The sequence below is a fragment of the Acanthopagrus latus genome, chromosome 19 (genome assembly GCF_904848185.1).
Source record: "Acanthopagrus latus isolate v.2019 chromosome 19, fAcaLat1.1, whole genome shotgun sequence".
Classification (NCBI taxonomy): Eukaryota; Metazoa; Chordata; class Actinopteri; order Spariformes; family Sparidae; genus Acanthopagrus; species Acanthopagrus latus.
The window spans coordinates 20,920,267-20,938,804 of NC_051057.1; the positions used below are offsets into that span (position 1 = coordinate 20,920,267).

General features: G+C 43.1%; 2 protein-coding genes across 6 annotated transcripts in view; both read right to left on the reverse strand.

The window, feature by feature from the left end:
- epc1a (enhancer of polycomb homolog 1 (Drosophila) a) overlaps positions 1 to 3,465 on the reverse strand; it is a 28,932-nt gene extending 25,467 nt beyond the window's left edge. Inside the window, exons 1-2 of the mRNA XM_037078894.1 lie at positions 3,160 to 3,465; positions 2,195 to 2,342 (exon numbers count right to left, since the gene is read on the reverse strand). The gene's annotated coding sequence lies outside the window, so the exon portion shown is untranslated. The remainder of the gene's footprint in view (positions 1 to 2,194; positions 2,343 to 3,159) is intronic.
- Positions 3,466 to 3,750: 285 nt separating this feature from the next.
- On the reverse strand, positions 3,751 to 18,506 carry LOC119008997 (integrin beta-1-like). Of its 5 annotated transcripts, XM_037079829.1 has the most exons (16): positions 17,741 to 18,506; positions 17,461 to 17,524; positions 15,805 to 15,896; positions 14,204 to 14,426; positions 12,676 to 12,846; positions 12,085 to 12,329; positions 11,511 to 11,666; positions 9,759 to 9,854; positions 8,384 to 8,473; positions 8,138 to 8,278; positions 7,786 to 7,991; positions 7,454 to 7,695; positions 7,142 to 7,364; positions 6,821 to 7,047; positions 5,489 to 5,655; positions 3,751 to 5,168 (listed from the first exon to the last, which is right to left on the reverse strand). In XM_037079829.1, exons 2-16 carry the CDS (start codon positions 17,522 to 17,524, stop codon positions 5,103 to 5,105), a joined length of 2,409 nt encoding a protein of 802 aa, XP_036935724.1. In that variant the 5' UTR covers positions 17,741 to 18,506; the 3' UTR covers positions 3,751 to 5,102. The 5 variants fall into 5 exon arrangements, 4 of the variants coding, with proteins under 4 accessions (XP_036935724.1, XP_036935726.1, XP_036935725.1 ...); XR_005071599.1 differs by lacking the exon at positions 6,821 to 7,047; XM_037079831.1 differs by lacking the exons at positions 17,461 to 17,524; positions 17,741 to 18,506 and adding an exon at positions 17,219 to 17,415 and having other exon boundaries at positions 14,204 to 14,416.
- Between the last annotated feature and the right edge of the window lie 32 nt (positions 18,507 to 18,538).

An 18,538-nucleotide genomic window follows, 5' to 3' on the forward strand; every position in this document is an offset into this window, starting at 1 on the left:
ACAACCAATCTGTCGCACCACTGCATTAAAACATTATATATGTGGGTTAAAATTTAACCCCACATATGCAGAATGTGTGGGACTGTTTTAACCTTTCAAGGACAAACATAATTACAAACTTGTGTCATGTGTTGACATTAATGTGCAACCAGAAATAGGACACATGTTCTTCCCACTGCATGAAATTGTTTTGCAAATATCGCCACCGTGTGGCAGCAGCACTTACACACTACACTCCCCCAGCCGTAAACAGTGAAACGCTCCCTCTCTTAATTCATAAAGACTTTAACAGGGTCAGACAAGGATAGAAAAGTGGGTAAACATTTCCCGTCTCCACAACTGTGCCGTCAGGGTTACCATTCATGTTTTCTTTTATTTCATTTTATTTCACATGAATTGAAAATATTGTGCAAAATAAAACAAAATAACAGCTCATAATAAAATGTTTGTGCACTAAATACAAATTCAGTAAAGCTATGTGATGTAAGTTTAGGATGAGAAATGTAAAGTTGTATATTTTGGCAACATTTTAGTTAACTTATTTTATTAACAATATTTGAGAACAGTACTGTGTGGAATCTGACAGTAGAAATTAAGTAAGAAGTGTATATGATATATATGTACATATTATATATTTGAAAGACAGCAAAAGTTGTACAAGTGCAGCTAGACTGAAAATACTGAAATCAAATCACTTTAAATTAACAGTCAATGAATCTTTGCATAAAATCACTGATGCCCTTTTGTCGTTTATTGACAATGTGTATTACCTTTTTGTTTACCAGAGAAAGTATGTACCTGACCATTCACAATGAATGGTATACTGTATTTTGTTTTTAATGAGGTTTCTCTGGAGGATAGATCTGTGGATTCAAGCCTTCCAAAGCATAAAAGTTATACTCCAGCAGACACAAACACAGCACTGTTTAATTTGCCAGCTGTCACTTTTTGTGATCGAGTGCAGCTTCTTCCTGGTGCAGCTTTGTTTTGCTTGTTCATAAGATGGTGTGGAAATCCAGTCTTCTGGCGCTGTACGCAGAAAAGCTCCAAGGATGGGAAAACACAGGTCCCTCTGCACATGACTGATGTTCTGCAATGTTATTCCCATTTGACCATCTGTGAAAACGTCTGGATTCCCCCCCCCCCCCCGGTATTTTAACTTTAAGGCTGCAACTGCCTGGATGCTTATTTAAAATCAAACCACTCTTGGCTGCCTCACACCAAACATTAGGACTCATCAGCATCCAGACACAGATCATGTCAGAACTGCTGCTTGGCACAAATGATGCAACCACATTCTGAGTCAACAAACTGATGTGGTTTGTCCCTTTATTAATATATCGGCCAAAAGCTGCTAAACATCTCACTTGTGACTGAACCTTATGTTTGAATTAAATGTGTCCCAGAGGACAGTACTGTGTTCACTCAGATTGTGGTACTTCACACTGACGAACAGACACAGAGATACAATCACATGAGTAACTCTTATAGTTAAGTGCTCCTTGTTCCGGATGTAAGAGGTGTCCTGCTAGTTCAAGGACCTATTTATTAAATATATCCAGTAAAAATCAGCACAGAAACTCTAAAGCTCGCTCAAGACAAACCTCCCCCTTGAAGGACAAGGAGGAAACTTAATTACAGATGTCTCAAACTATCTCAGCAATAATCATCTTTTAACTATTTGCACACTACACCTGTCCAACTACACCAACTGACAATCAGCCTGGGCGATTAACAGGGCAGATATTTAGCATTTTCTGATGATCTGTATATGTTTTTTTCTTTTTTGAGTCTGATTGCAGGTAGAATAAATTGATCTAACTGCCCATTTGTGGTATCACTCAGTGTCCCGCCCACAACTCTATCCAATTAGTTACATGTCACAAGTAATAACCCGTCAACATACAATAATTTGAATAACTAGTTACTTAAGTTATAAAATAAATGTAGAAGATAGAGGAGGTATAAAATAAAAGATAATAAAAAATACTGTCAATAAAGTACCTCAAATGCAGTACTTCAGTGAAATGAAGTTAGATATTTTTACTAATCCAACTTATCTATCTTCTTGATTACTAATCATTAGTATCTGTATCCGCCCTGGGAATACCATAATAGTATATCCCCAGTTAACAAGCGGTATATTTCGATGTCACAGATAAACAGAACCAGAAATATAAGACATGCAAATAACCTGCAGGGATGGAGGAGAACTCCTGTGGGCATGACTGAACGACACAGTTGTGGGAGGCTGACATGATGATCATCACCATCATCATCACCATCATCACCATCATCCATTTGGGAGCAATAGGCACACATCTGTAGTCTGTAATGAGGACCTGTGAAAGAGATAGAGTGACAGGAAAGACTTGATTAAATATAACATAATTAACAGAGTCTGATCCTCAAAGTAGACATTTAACGTGATTTAATATCTAAGGAGATGTTGCATTCACTGTCACCTTCCTCCTTTTCTTCTCTGCTGGGCATTAATTAGGATCATTAGCTGAAATATGTGGCATCACTGGGGGAGGGAAATTGGAGCATGATTTGACAAGAATCTGGAGCACTCCCCCCCTCACTAGCATTATCAAGTTCACATTTGCTCTTTTCTCTAAACAAACGACGCTGAGAATTGATTTTTTTTATTTTAATTTTTAAAAGACGCGACTGGCTTTGGATGTGTTTAATAATGTAGAGCAAGTTTTGTTGCTACAACATCACGAGAGTGCATATTAGTGCAAAGCAGCCTTATATGGAAGAGGCAAGAGGGGTAAATAGAAGAGGACACGACAGAAAGAGAGTCAGGAAAACCGTCTTAGCATATGTGGAAGACATGAAAGGCAACCGCCATGAAGCAGATTACGAGGCAGGGTTTTTTTTTTAAACGGGGTTGTGATTCGTTTCGAGCCCCAGAGATCAGACAGGGAACACACACAGGGAGCAGCGACGCCGAGGCTAGCTGTCAGGCTGCTAACGCTAGCTTAGCCCAGTTACCCTGACCCTGCGCCATTTAACCAGCTCGGCTAACAGTTCGCGGACACACCGTCAACAGTTTCATTTCAACTTGCCCCACACCGAAAGCTCGTCTCTGCCGATTTCCCCCGCGGAGACAACACGGGGAAAACTAGCCTGAGCCCCGGAGTTTCAACTTACCTGCTGCTAGCAAAGCCACAGGAGAGGGTGCTGCTGCTGCTGCTACTGCTGCTGCTGCTGCTGATGATGATGGCAGTTCTTCTTCTGGTTGTCATGCTAGCCTCGAATGCTAACGCTGGTTAGCTCTCCTCAGAGGGAAAGGGGAGAAAAAAATAAATAAATAAACGAATTTACTTGGAAAGTGGCGTTAACTCGCTGAAGAGAGGTCGCCGGGAACAAAAGTGGGTATCCTGTCGCAGACGGGTAAACTTGGATAGTTCGCTGAGGTTACTTCGACTGTAAAAAAAAAAAAAGAAAAAGAAAAAGATCCAAACTGACCACCGAGCCACTTTGCAGGCGGATTGTGATTGGACGGTGAATGCCACCAATGACCTGTGGAGAGCTCGGGGAGGATGAGCTCACTGGTCGCCCCGCCCACCCACTAATAATAATAATAATAATAATAATAATAATAATAATGTTGGCAATAATAATAACAATAGTGACACTAATGATAATATATTTCATTACAGTTCTTTATTTAAAGTATGCATTCAAGTAAACAAATGAGAAAAAAAGGCAAGACACAAAAATAACATACAGCCACTAAACTAATGTTACTGATTTATTTAAGCCACTCACAAGTGATGAGATGCAACAGTGACATGGTTGCAGTATTTGTTATGTAACAGTCTCCAGGGCTGCATGGTCACCTCCCTCCACCTCCCTCCACCACCTCCCCAACTCTGCCCCCTTCACATGAGTCTTGTCGCAGGAGCTGCATCTCCCCCTCCACTGCCGCCGTCGCCTCCTCCTCCTCCTCTTCCTCCTCCTCCTCCTCTGAAGCTGGGATATTTGCGCCGCACATTTTTTTTTAAATTTTTTTTTTAGGATCAGACACAGATGAAAGAGAATGCTGCATAGTGGGAGCATATGGAGTCATTTTCTCTGATACTCCACCACCACCACCACCACCAAATCCCACCACCTCCCACACTGGCTGTGTTAAAGCTGCATGCACGCCTGCCTTGGTTGACTCTGTGAGTGGAGGAGGCATCGTTATGATTAATATCACTTTGCTCAACTCTCCCAGCAAGGTCATCAGCAGCCATCTGTAGGAAGTGGGGGTAAAAAAAAAAACCCTAATATCAATTTAGATTTGAAAACATCCCCATTGTTTTCCCTGAGCTTACACGATTCAGCCCAGTGCTCTGGCAAAGTGGCTGGCACGTACACTGGCTGCTTTCTTTCTTCCTTTTTCTTGTAAAATCGTACACTTACATCGCACCGTGTCGGGCCTGCAGTGTTTGATGAATTCACAGGTGTCCGCTGGAAATGCAAAAGCTGAGGTGTCACGTTTTGTGTCCAAAATAGCATCATCCTCTGACTGTGAAAAGCAAATGTGAGGCTGCCTCATCGACAGTTGCCTCTCCTCTCATCTAGAGGGCAGTGGAGACCCACGTAAGGACCCCGCATCTCCACTGGGATCACAATGCATAATGCAGAATGCCCACCTCACTATATCTCGCCTTCAGAGACCCAAGTTAAACAGCTGAGACAACCGTCAGCATATATGGCTATCCTTGCATACGCCTGACAAAATATCACACTACATAAAATGATCTTTTGTGGGTTTTAATAAGCAGAGGGGAACTGACTCTGCACGTATCCCGCAGACATTTAACCTTGTATAGGAAGCAGTTTATGGGGATGCTGCGTGAATATGGCGCACGTGCAGAGCATGCTGAGAAAAGGGAAGGGTTGGAGGACCGGCAGGTCCGGGGGGGGGGGGGCATATTGTGATCAAAGCAAGGGGGTAAGTAAGACATCAACACCCGTTTCCTGCTACAGCACCAAACAAGTCGGACCAACTGCTGACAACAGTTCAGATGAAGGATGTTGTTTCATTGTGCTCCACGACAGGGATCCCGATTGAAAAGTAGATCTCCTTCCGTGGCCTGCTATCACTGTTCTTTGTACTTGGGGTTGACAGTTGTGGTGATGGCGCTCCTGTAGATGGGGTTGTCCCTCTGCAATGAATAAGAAACAAGCGGTTATTGTCTGACATTCATTTTGTGTCACATTACTGCTGATAAATTGAAGGTGCTGGTGGTCAAACTTGATTTTAGTCTACATGCTCAGTTTTTTTGCCTTTCCATAGCTCTTTTTCTCACTGTTCCCCACCGTTTCCTCTCTGCCATGTTTACCACAATTCCCTTGTTTTACACTGTTAGTTGTCAAAAATGTCCCCGCAGCAAAGTCACCAAGACAAATTCCGACATTTGCTCCGCAGCCCTCTGACTGGCTGACAGAAAGACAGGTTTTTGTTTTTGGGGCAGGGCTTTCTCACCCTGTTCCAGCGTCTCTGCTCCAGCTCTCTCTGGAAGCGGGCGAACTCCCTGCGGTCATGGATGCCGGTGAGCAGTTTCCATAGCAGCAACAGAGCCACACCCAGCACCACAACAGAGGCTGACAGCGCCGCGGTGATCAGAATCACGTTCGGACCCGATGGGCATTCTTGAGAAACAGAGAACGGCGAGGTTCCTTATCAGAAAACAGATTGTCGATACTCATTCCAAAAGCGTACGCTTCAAAAAACGGATGAATTAGTTCACTTGATAAATATCACGCTGGGGAGCGTGAGCCGCTAACTTGATGAGGAGAAAGTGGATTCAAACACACAGACCTCTTGAGGAAGAATCACTGCACATGATTCGATAATGACTACCAATCAAATCAGTCATTCGGTGTTTTGTGTTATTACTCATCTAGTGAAATTGGGTGCAAAAATTGGCCATTTCAAGGGGTTTAAAGGATAAGTTCACCCAAAAATGCAAAGTTGATGATCATCCACTCACCCTGAAGCGATGCAAAGTCGGGTGAAGTTTCATGGTCAACAAAACATTTTAAAAAACAACCGAAAAGAAACTTAAAATGGCTTCATGCAGCTTGTCCTGTGTAATGTAAGTCTCTGGAAGTCTGGAGATCCTGAATTGATTTGAAAAGAGATGAAATCTTTACTGTAGCTGCTACGCTAAACGTGTTAGCAAGCTCAACTGCACCTTGAGGGTGTAAACAACGTTCTTTCAAATCAATGTGATATCTCAGGGTTTTCTGAGACTTTGATTACACCATACCAGCTGTACAGAGCCACTTATGTTGTCTTTCAGTTGATATTTTACATTTTACAGCTTCTTCAGATGTTCAGGAGAATGCTGCAACGGACTACAAAAGTTCCCTCGACCTTCCATCAGCATGGGGCTGAGCAGATAATGACTGAATGTTCATATTTGGGTGAACATATCCTTCAATGCAATAAACAGGCTCAAGGCTTTTTTATGATATACATACATGGTGGAAACATTCAAAAGTTGACTAAAAAGATCAACAGACTGTGAGGAATTAAAGGTTTTAATACTGTGACATCTGAGAATTGTGTTGCGGTGGTATCGACTTAAGTTAGCATGCTAACCAGCTAGTCCGAGCTCCCAGTCTGGACTGCTAGCTACACTGCTAAGTTGGCTAAATAGCTAATGACAGCTACAGTTAGCAGGAGTTACTCTAGTGATATCTTCTCCAGCCTTCTGTTGTTAGTCTGAACTCGACTGGAGGTCAGTTCTTACCTATCGCATCTTTAAGAAAACTAACAGGAAGATGAAAATAGATAATCCAATCTGTTTACCCCGTTCAAGAGCAACATGAACATTGTCTTTTTGTCCAGTCCTCAGCAGGAAGTGCACTCTGCAGCCCTCTGTGTCCACCTCCATACACCTGTGAAGGCCTGGAGAGGGGGGCACCCTCGCTAACACACCTGCCTGACCCACCAGAGTGAGGTTCAGGTGGACGCACCTGGTCTCACACTCCTTCGGATTCAAGCCCAGTGAGAAGGCTGTGCACAGGACGCATTCTCTGCAGGAAAACAACCACCCCTGTGAGCAGGAAATACACAAACTAAAAGCACTCTTGCGCTGCTTTTATTATGCTACCTGAAAGATCACTGTACCTGTGCAAGGTGCACATGCTGGGGCAGGAGGGGCAAAGTTCACAAGTCGGGCCTTGGAAGCGGTTGTCGTGGCAGATACAGGCGCCACAGTGACAGTCCCCTCTGCCCGAACAAATCTGTTTGTCCTGAGAAAGACAAGACTCCGAGCTGAGAGGGCACTCGCACGCTTGACCGTGAAATTCTGGGTAACACTTGCACGCCCCGCAGACGCACCTGCCGTGCCCTGGGAAAGTGAAACATGATTAAGGAGTTTTGTTTCAAAATGAAATGTAATGTGGAACATGTTTTTTAAGAGTGGTTTTTGTGTCTTACCTCCGCACTGTTGTCCTCGGTACTGATCACAGCTGAAATCACTGCACTCACAGAACTCGCCGTAGTACGCGTGGATGGGCTTTTTGCCGCTCTTGCGACAAACACACTTCCCACAAACGCACTCTCCGCGTCCGCTGCACACTTCAGATGCATTATCGCGGCGACAGAGGTACGAGTCAAACGCCTCGCTCGACTCCGCTCGGTCACACTCGCACAGCGCTCCGACTCTCCCTTCTTTACACCTGCAACACAGCGGCGGGATCTCAGCCTGCTTGGATAACCTGGAATTAAGCTTGTTAGCCAAACTAACACCATCGTGCTTCTTCGCCTACCTGCACGTGCCACACTCCAGAGTGCCGTTGCCATGGCTACACTTAGGACTGTGCGGGACCACGTCCTTTTGACATGAGCACTCACATATGGGGCTCAGCAGGACCTCAACCTCTTCACTGTAGCCCTGGGGCTTAATGATAACACGGGGTGGTCTTTGTGCAGCAGGCACGCACAGAGGTGCTGTAATGCTTACATTAAAGCTCACCTAGAGGGGAGGTGAGAATTCCTTCAGCACGATTAAAATGCTCCGCTAATGAGGTAATCATAATTAGCATTACCGTCAATGGCCACATGCTAGCAGTGGCACTTGCATAACTTACCACACACAGAGCGAGCCACACGACTACACACCTCGTCACCTATGGAGATGTTGGAGCACTTCCTCCCGTGCTCGCCGTGTCTCAGCTTGCGGTCCTTACAGTGCGAGGTGTAAGAGATGTGATAGCCCGGCGGCAGCTTGCTGTTCTCCATAACAACCTCTGAGGTCAGCGCCTGCAGTCAGTAGAGCAGTTAACCCCTTAGAGATGAGGAGGTGTCAGCAGGCCACACACATGAGGCTAACGACCTCGGTGGGAAGGGAGTTTCGGCCTCACTTACATTGTACGCTTCGACTATTATCTGCAGGATGTTGTGGGAGTTGTTGGAAAGTGTTCCGACCGCACATTTTGGGAAGACGCTTCTCAGGCCCTGCAGCAAAGCAACAGTATACCCAACACAGATGAATGAATATGTGTTCATTGACAGTCCGCCAACTGATTTATATGCTACTCCTTTCGAGCAACCTCTCCGTGATGGAGGCAGAGACAAACTGAATGGCGGTGTCAAAGCATGGAGGCTGAATTGGTCACGGTCGGCAATCCCCTGCCTCTGATGGATGAAGGTAGTGTATGGGAAAGTATTTGAATATGAACATAAACCCTGAAAACTGATGTCAGGATGCATGTGAATTTCAAATGAAAAGTCTGTTGAAATCCTGTTTTTTTCTTCATGTTAAAAGACGAAATCTAAGTTGATCAGACCAGGTATTTTCCACATTGTCAAAGCCTGATATATTTCATTCCTTTGTGCCACTGTTGTCCAAAAACATATCATTGAACCTCACTGTTAGACTGGTGGTTCTTCATTAAAATGCACTCAGGCACTGTAGTTTACCTTGAGTTGGTTGAACACATAACGTCCTACGGCTGTAAACGCTCATGAGAGCAACAGATCCGAGATCAGTCTCCGACAAAAACACCTTTCAAGGCTGTCAGAATAAGCTTTGCTGATAAATACAGTTATTTGCCCTTCAAAGAAATTATCTGAAAAATAGTAAAAAAAAATACATTATATTTGGTGTTTTATTTGGATTTAGTTAATAACTGAGTGAAGAATATCACCAGACTTGAAGGTGCACTATGTAGGATTGGGCTAGTAGTCTCAGTTAACCAGAGCTAGCTGGTTAGCATGCTAACTTCAATAGCTATCTCTGCAACAGATTACATGTGACACATATTGTCACATTGTTTCTTCACATTATGTTGATTGTTTGGGTTACTTTCTAAAAACTCAAATTCTTACACATATTCAGCCTTTTATGTCACATAACGCGAGGCTTTTCCCAGAATCAAGTTTCAGACTCTATTTATAGCCTTACAGTTAGGAAAAACATGTGATTTCCTTCGTGATAGTCAGATTATAAACACTTCTTTACTTGTTGGAAGCCTTTGCAGGGAGTGTGGTTTATATTTGAGCACTGGGTACAGTGAAATCCATGAGGAGTTCATGAAAGGGAGGCTGCATTTAGCATATTTATTTATTAGTTAGTTAGTTCATCATAGTTAGATTAGTTAGTGATATAGTTATTTTAACCCAAACCATGATGTTTTCCTAAACCTGACAAAAAAGTTATCTTGCCTAAATCTAACCCGTATGCATGTATGAAAAAAATAATGGATTAATAATCAGTGAGTAGAGACAGACTCTGCTGTACCTCATACAAGTGTCTGACTTCTTCGGTGACAGCAAAGATGATCTGGATGTTCTTCTCTCTCAGAATTTCGGCAACATGAGCCACCGAAGGGTAGTCCTGACGGAGCAGAGTCAGGGCAGATGCAAAAAGCAATGCATAACACTCAGGTCAGAATATATATGTGCAATCAGTAGTTAAGCACGCTCTCCTTCTTCCCTCTATCGCTGTCCTCCCCCTTTCCCTCCCATCTAACAACTCTTTCTATTGCTCATTTATTCACTCTGCCTGACAGAATTTCCATTTCCTCCAAATAGATAAATAAGTACCATTCAGAGAGGAGCAACACCCGTGTCTCACACATTCATTTTCAGCCTTGGGCGGTCATTTATCCAGACAGATATAGATTATTAATGTATCTATATTCACTCCACCTGTCGACTAGCCGGACTGCAAAGAGGTCAAGACACATAACACTCTCATGGACCTAATGAGAAAGCTATATGGATGTTTAACACACGGGGACAAAGACAGACTCTCACAAGTAAATAAATAGGCACAAATACATGTTGGAGCACCAGCCAGCAGGCCGTCTATACACAAACACAGCCAGATTGAGAGATGAAAGCTTCGGTTGGGATTACTCCACAAACACTCCAGCTGTTTCCCATCAGGGTGTGCCTGTCAGCATCTTCTTTACCCAGGGAACTGTGCTGTTGATTCTGACCTTTAAATCACTGTCTTTGACTTCAGTCTGCAGCAGCCCGGACCTCTATTTCACTGCTAGGATTGCAGACGGGAATCAATTTAGCACGCGCTGCAATATCTGGTCCATAGCATAAACAATGTACGCTCCTCAGGACCACAGCTACCTGATGCTACACACAGGAAACATACACACACTGCTGCTGCGATGGCTTGTTCTGCTGAGATGAAGCTTTGGACTTTGTTTATGTGAGAATGAGACGTGGCATTAATCCTTTTTCTTACACAAGGGAGACTGAGAGATAGGAAGTGAGGCTGAAATGTAAACAAATACCTGCTGACGGATAAAAAACAACATCATTATCCCATTAAACGTGATGCATGCAGCTCTTGGTTTCATCAGAAGTCTCTTGATGGTGATCTCAAACATCTAAATGCTAAATGCTTTCTCTTCTCTTTAAGCTAGTTTGCTATTTGCATGTTTTTCAGAGGCTCTCTGGCCAAATTAGCTGTCTGCTAGAGCTACTGGTTGATAGAAGGTAAAACTTAACACATTAGTTGGCTCCTGTCAAGGCTACTTGGTATGCTAACGATGAGTCTTGGAAACTAAATGATTTTTGCTTGGGGATAATTTCCTTTGTGTCGCTACAAGACGACTCCGTTACCTTACATATTTCACCACTGAATTGCTTTCAAGGAGCTCTATGTGCAACATCTGCAGTAATTTATACGTGTTAATCATACATTTATTAGCTAAATTTGAGGGTATTACAATGTGATTGTTGCTTTTGGTTGCCTATCCAAGTGTGTAGATTATTTCAGCAGTTCAATGCTGCTGGATTTTCCACGGCAGTCAAAAGGTAGTGACATCATGTACGCTCTCGAGTGTCTCGTCTCAGTGCCTCTCTTCGCTCCACTAACAGAGAGCAACAGAAGCTAACGAAGATTTGAAATGTAGTTTCAGGATGCAGCTTCCAGGACAATACATCGGGCCCACAGAGCCCCTTTAATATAATATAAAAGTATTGCTAAAAGGGGGACTGAAAAACCTTTCTTAGCTTAAGACCCAACCTGGGAATTTCCTTTGGTGTACACATTTTTTTGCAAGTGACACTTTCCATCATTGGGAATTACAATGCCACCGAGTTTGCCGTCTCCGGCAATATGGAAGCCAGCATCAGTGGAAAACACAAGCAGACGAGTCACATTCCTCCAGCCGATCTGCTTCTGCAAGGGGAGAACATCAAACAGTCAATGAACCACCAATTGGCAGCAAATCGAGCGCCGTGACTGATGTAAGTATTTCTGACAGGCTGAGGGAAAAGAATTACCTTTCTGCTTTTGTATGTAATCAAATGACTCAGGATGAGTAATACGTTATGCCTTCCTGCTCTATGGGAGTGAAATTGTTCAAACCAGTTGTTATGAAATCATTAGTGTCATATTTTCATATTTTAGAAGTCATAACGAGCTTAAAACACACCCCGGACTGACTGGTGCAGCCTCCCAAAGGAAGCTTAGTATTCTGAAATACCCTTCTCATCTATTGTCTGCAGTGTTTCCACTTCCTCCACATAACGCCCACCCAAAACAAAAACAACAATCTATATATTGCAGTCCTCCCTGCTGGGCTTCCTTGCATTACCTCACAAACGGCAGCCTGCATCAGAGCGTCCAGCCCCCCCTCTGGGAAATCCAAGTTACCGGAGATCCGCTGGCCCCCGACGAGCTTTGTGAAGAGGCTTCCGTTGGCAGTGAGGCTCAGGATGTGACGGTAGGTGAAGGGAGGAGTGCATGGCCAGGGCTCAGTCCTCTTACAGGGGTTCCTGAGCATGTCCTTCGCTGTGCTGATGTACGGCATAACCGTCTTGTCCACAAATGCTCCGAAGCCTTTAGGAGTGGGAACGAATGGAGGGGAGTAAGAAGTGGTGTAAAGTTTGGAGAGGTGATTTTGTGACTGAAGGGTGGAAAATGAATAACTAATGCCCTCCCTTCTCTCAAAAGCTACCAGTTGTCCTTGAGCAAAGCACTTAATCCCCAATCGCTCCAGTGGTGCTGCTCAGTGGCCAGTAGTAAGATTATGATTGTACCGGGCAGCTCCCAGGTGTGTAACTGAGCCAATGTGACACAAGGGTATTCCATAAAAAAAAGGTGTGTGGAGGTATAAAAAGTTAAGAGAAAATGATGTGAGTCTACATTGCGGGTGAGAAGGAAATGGAAAAAGAAGCAGACAAACCCATTCTGAAGTCGCTCGTAATGTTCCTCATCTCTTCCATGAGGTCAGCGCCCAACTTCTTGACGCTGGGGAGGTCGTCCTCCATGGAGAAGGACAGATCCATCAGGTAGTACAGATCTATGGGATAGTCCTCCACACGCTTGAACTTCACCTCAAAGCTCTGGGCTTCACCTACAAATTAGATATGTAGGAGCTGTGTTGGAAGGACGAATCCACATCCATAATATCTGGGACAGTTTGAGGTGTTATTGGCATTGGCAAGTTTTTAAAATTACACAAAAATCAGAAAATGAGCTAAAGTGTTTCTATATTTTCTACTGAATCAGTGTATGTTTTAAAAGTGATTCCAAGTGGTATTATCAATACACCTGTAAAACTGAACGACTAAATATGTCAGCTGCCAAAAATGACGTGATGCACCGGCGGCAGGCGGCAGTAACAAGAGCTTCGTTGCAGGCACTTAGTTAGGTAAGGTTTAGGTTAACATTGTGGTTTGGCTTAAAATAGCTAAATTTTGTGCGTATCATTATAAGTTACGTTACATAACATCACATAACTATACTACTAATAACTCATGACATACACAGCGCTTTTCTGGGTGACAGTCTTGCTCTTTTTTGACCCAGCCCTCTGTCCCTGTCCTATGTGGACTTAGCATTCTTTATGCTACTTGCCTTACTTCCTCCTTTGTGGCTGAAATAATTACTACAGCCACTAGAGGTCACTGTCAAACAAGAAACATAAATACGGGTCAAAATAATTTGCTTTCAGAGTCGACCAGCGTCGTTGTTTTTCAGATGAAGATTGTCTGAATATTATTATTTTAGCGCCAGCGTTGCAATCTGAATCCCTTCCAATTTTCTCACAGTCGCAGCTGTGAAAATGAGTATATTAATTAATTTAGTCCATAATGGAGACATACATAAAACAAGAGAAACGGTGCCTTTATTGCATCACGAACGAGAGGTTTAAAGGCAGCCAGTCCAAACAGAGATGGTGTCATTATTCTATACCTTTATATCGCAATAAAAATTTATTTCATAGTGTTAATTTAAAGCAACAAAACTTGGCTAAAATGTGGATTTACAACTGTTTTATGTGCTAGTTTTATGGGGGCTGGGGTGTTGCTGGGGGCCATGCTAGCTGCACAATACCACAGTTTTAGAGGTAAGATCCAGATCCAACACCACAATACAGAGGCCAGATTGTAATTAAAATCCATCTCACAAAATGCCATGTGTGTCATTTTTATTTTTATATCATTCACAGCCTGTTTGCGATGACTGTGTAGTGGCTTCATGTTTCCCACCGCTTCTGTTCCCAATCAGCACCTTTTTATTTCTGTGCCGCTCACAAAAACCACATGAACTCAAAGAAACCGCGTCATTCATCGTGCTGAGCTGTGGAAGAAAAATGTCACTATAATTATGATAAAATGACTCAGGAGTTCGCTTGGCATACCCCTGTGAGCTTGATGAGACAAAGATCTGAATATGGATTGTATGGTTTATACGTATTTTTCCATCACCTGGCCGGAGATTCAGCAGCACAGTCTGAGGCTGGAGCTGGGTGACTTGTCCGCGCTGCTGCTGGCGTCTTTGTTCTTTGGGGTGGAAGGTGATCTTCTGGTTTTTCAGAAGGACGGTGGAGCCTCTGGGGTCCTCCAGGCGATCAGAAGGACAGCCCCTCTGCAGCAGGGCCCTGGCTGTGTCACAGCGCTCCCATATGTGCTGGCCCAATTCTAAAAAACTCTTAACACAGGTGTAGAGTGAGCACAAGCCCTTATATGAAACACTCGCCGCAAAAGATGAGCCGAGATGAAATATATTTAGCTATAGTGAGAACAGTGATTAGCATAAATACATATCACTGATGTAGTCAGTGTCAGTCGTACAGGGAGTGAAGGGGATAATGACACGCAGCATGTGTGTATGTTTTTCCCTCTTAGCTCATCAGTATGCAAATAAATGTAATTAAAAGCGACACGTAAGTTCAATGCACACATACGTGATGGCACACGTCAACAACTGCTTTTACAGTGTTAATGTTGGAACAACAAACATCAGGCTAACGTGTGTGTTGAACGCAACATGTACTGTAAATAACAACAAGTGTCAAAAAGAACATATCAATATGTTGTTACTACTACACAGCTACATGTTTGAAACAACTTTGAAACTATACACATATAGATAATTATCCAAAAATACATGCATACATACTTTTTACTACGACTATTTCTACTACTAATAATAATAAAAATAAGAATAAGAATAAGAACATTAATAAGTAAAATAAAATAAAAAATAATGGAAACGTAGCCTTTTTTTTAATATAAATTATGAATCCCTACATTTATTTTGAATATTATTTTATGTTTCTTCAACAGCACATTAATCTATTCTTTGTGCCATTTATTTATTTGTTTATTACTTTTTATCTTAGCTGGTTTTACTACTATGACCACTAATAATAACAATTAAAAAATAATAAGAATGTGTAAGTAAAGTAAAGTCATGAAAAGGTAGCCTAAATAAATACAAAGCTATAAATACAGAGAGAAATTAAAACACAATTTATGTCACATTTTTATAAATTATTAATGCCCACTTTTATTTTATGTGCCTTCAGCGGCACATTAATCCATTTTTGTGCCATTTATTTATTACTTTTGATTTTGTCTGGCTCAGTCCTTAATAATAGAATTTGAAAAAAAAAACTTTGGTTGAATTCTCATTTTTCCCCACAAGTTCATTGTTGTCACAGCAGAAAAGCTTAAAATGACTCAATAATTACTCAATTATATTCAGTCGCATGAAAGAGAGGTGAACTTTAAACCCTTCACTGGTAACTTTGCCAACTTTCCAAAAATGCCAATTGCTCCATTTTTAAGGTCGAATTCTTCAACTGAAATTTTATTTAAATGGTCAAATAAATTAGCGATCGGGCCTTTGAACAAAGGACGATCTCACAAAGCGTTCGTGGCCTCTATCAATAAGTGTCACCCCGATGAAAGAACGGAACTGGCGCATTTAAAAGCTTCCTCGTGGTCCCAAACAGCGCTGAGGGGTTGCGTTAACGGTGATCCCATCGAAGAGGAAGTCAGACTGTGTTTCTGAGGTCGCTCACCTCCTCAGCACACCAAGCACAGTGTGGCCCTGCTGCCAGACACTCTGCACAGCTCCTGACCCCCTGACTCTGGCATCCGTGATCTGAATGGTCTGCAGGTGGAACAGAAGCCAGAAAAAAGTTAGACTTTTCCCGACGCATTAATGTACCATACAGATATTTGCGCCGGTGAAGTTCTCTGTTCACCTCCTGGTTTGGTATGTGAGGGTTCACTTTGGCCAACTCTCTAGTTTAGTTTTCCTTTCACTCCTCCATCGGGATGGTAATTGGAATGCAAAAAGCACAAAACTATCAATCATTAATGTCACTTTTTGGTGTTGGTTGCATGGCAACAGCGCACTCACAATTTACCACTCGAAAACCATCTCGCACTCGACTTTCTATATCATGAAAACTATCTAAAAAATTCCATTTGAAGGAAACCTGTGATATGAAATGCACTGCCGGCAGTGTGGAGGCTGACCGGTCAGCATGTGAGTGTTATTTTATTTTCTAAAATGTGATAAGCCATACGTTGTGTTTGTCATAGAGAGAACAAATCGCTACTCCATCTGCACCTGTAAGTCAAGACTTGAGACTCTTGAAATGGACTGTTTTTAAACATTAACTCCGTTTATCATGCACAAACTTCACAGTACCAAATTTGCAACCTGAAACCATGAAGCTAACTTTTAAAACTGAATTTAAGTGCTGGGCAGCTGGACGTGTTTCAGTTTGTGGAAGACGTTTCTTCAGTTCTAACTAACTGGAGGGGAGTTGCAGGCTTTTAAACTCTGAGTGGGAGTGTCCTTACAGAGTCGTTATGGACAGGTGCGGGTCGTTGACTCAATCGGCATTCATGTGGGTTGCTACCTAACTAGCTAACATCACTAACAGTTATCTGAAGTGTCAGCTAGGGATTCAGGTTAGCTACCTTTAGGTTGCAATCGCTCTTATTTTGCACCCGGAGCTTTGGAGAGCCGCCTAAAATGAAAGTGAGCGATGAGCACCATCTTACATGTCTGAACAATAAAGCTCAGACCTCGTTGTTCACAGTTGCAAAAGTGCTTTTCGCCATCTGAGCCGACTTCCTGTACGTTTTGCAGTTAGCAGTGTCTTCCTAGCAGAGCGGTGATCGCCCACACGTGGCAGCAAACAGCAGGGTCCTGCTCTGTTTGTGCTCACGAACAGTCTACAGAGGGTATTTTGTGTTTTATCTGTAATCGTGTCTGATTGTCCATGAAGACATTTTTAATCGGTTAAATTCTTATTATCATCCCCAGTCAGAAAGCGACAAAATCTGGCTTGCAGCAGCTCTGAAATTCACTAATCCACATGTTCTATTTCATTTCTTTACAGGATAAAAAAAAAGGTGTATAAAAGAAAGGTTGAGCTTTTACCGAGGGGTTAAATAAACGTATCATTTCAGCCCAACCTGTTCCATTTAGCCGCGATGCCTGACAGAGTTGAATACATGTCCACCTGCTGTCCCCTCACGTCTCCACGCTGCATTTCAAACGGAGCCGCTCAGCCCCGAGGAGATGACAGGCGCACATTTTAAGTGGCAAACAACTGGTGGGGATCCAGGCTACAATCTAAATGAGAAATTTCTGAGTGGGAAGAATAATGAGACGGTTTACTTTTATTGCATCCTCAATGAGGAAAGTATTGACCCACCTTGTGTTCCCGTGGCGTCGTATCTGCGGCACAATAACAGGACGGCGGCAAGTAGCGGGCTCATCTGGAGAAAGAAAAAGAAGGAAAAAGCAATTTGCTGACTAAAAAAAAAAAAACATGGACCATTCTTTCCTCTCAAATCATTAAGGTGAAGTGCAGCTGTAATTGCTGTTTAAAGAAAATAGTCTCGACACTGAGCAGCTCACAAAAAGGCACGATATTTGATCCAAGGGTTTTTTTTTTTTGTTTTGTTTAAACAATACAAATAAGAAGCACTTACCTTGAACCATTCAGCTGTGTGGAGACACTCCTGAAGGGGAGAGGGTGGTATCTATCCCCGAGGGGGGGGGGCAGATGTTCCCCCATACATCCTGTACAGCACATGAGCTGGGGGGGGGGGGGGACTCTGTCAGCACCCCCCTCCTCTCCGTTATCCTCTTTCTCAGAGGAGCCACAAGTGGATCTGCCAGCTTATGTTTCGGGGTCCTGAGCAGCAAATGATCTCTTCAAGTAAGGCCAAAGATAAAGCGAGTAAGTCCTTGGTTTTTCTGCTGAGAAAAGCTGAAGAAAAGAGGAAAGACACTTCGTGTCACACTCGTCCTCATGCGGCGCAGGGTTGGTGTTAGAGAGCAAACGCTATCTCCCGCAATTTTCCCCTTTCCCTCTCGCTTTGCTCGATTGTTTGGCCTTGCTGACCGCTGCATGAGATGAAAGTCCACGCTGGAAGATGTTGACCCAGCTGGACACGAGCTAAATGAGTTTTGAGGATTTTCTTTTTTCTTCTGCTCAGAATCCACCTTACCTATGCAGAAGCTTGGTCCCCCCCCCACACACACTTCTAGTCAGAGCCTCTGAAAACCCCTTGTGGTGAGATCCACTGTCCTGCAGCACCAAGGTGTCAAACAAATAAAATTGAAAGCCGAGCCACGGCTAATGGACGATTTGTTTGCATCCATCTGGTGGGATTGCAGTTTTATCCCACAGAGGAGTCCGTTCCCAGGGCTGTGTGGAAATAAACTGCCCAGTGATCACATAGCAGCACAGACTAAAATAATAGAGGGATTATCTGCAGCACTGG

Excerpts from the sequence above, each read along its gene's own strand:
- LOC119008997 (XM_037079829.1), bottom strand. The coding sequence starts at position 17,524 with ATGAGCCCGCTACTTGCCGCCGTCCTGTTATTGTGCCGCAGATACGAC. Across the intron at positions 14,427-15,804 it reads GTGCTTGGTGTGCTGAGGAG|AGTTTTTTAGAATTGGGCCA; the intron begins GTGAGCGACCTC and ends ACCTGTGTTAAG. Across the intron at positions 7,048-7,141 it reads AGCATGTGCACCTTGCACAG|AGAATGCGTCCTGTGCACAG; the intron begins GTACAGTGATCT and ends GTTTTCCTGCAG.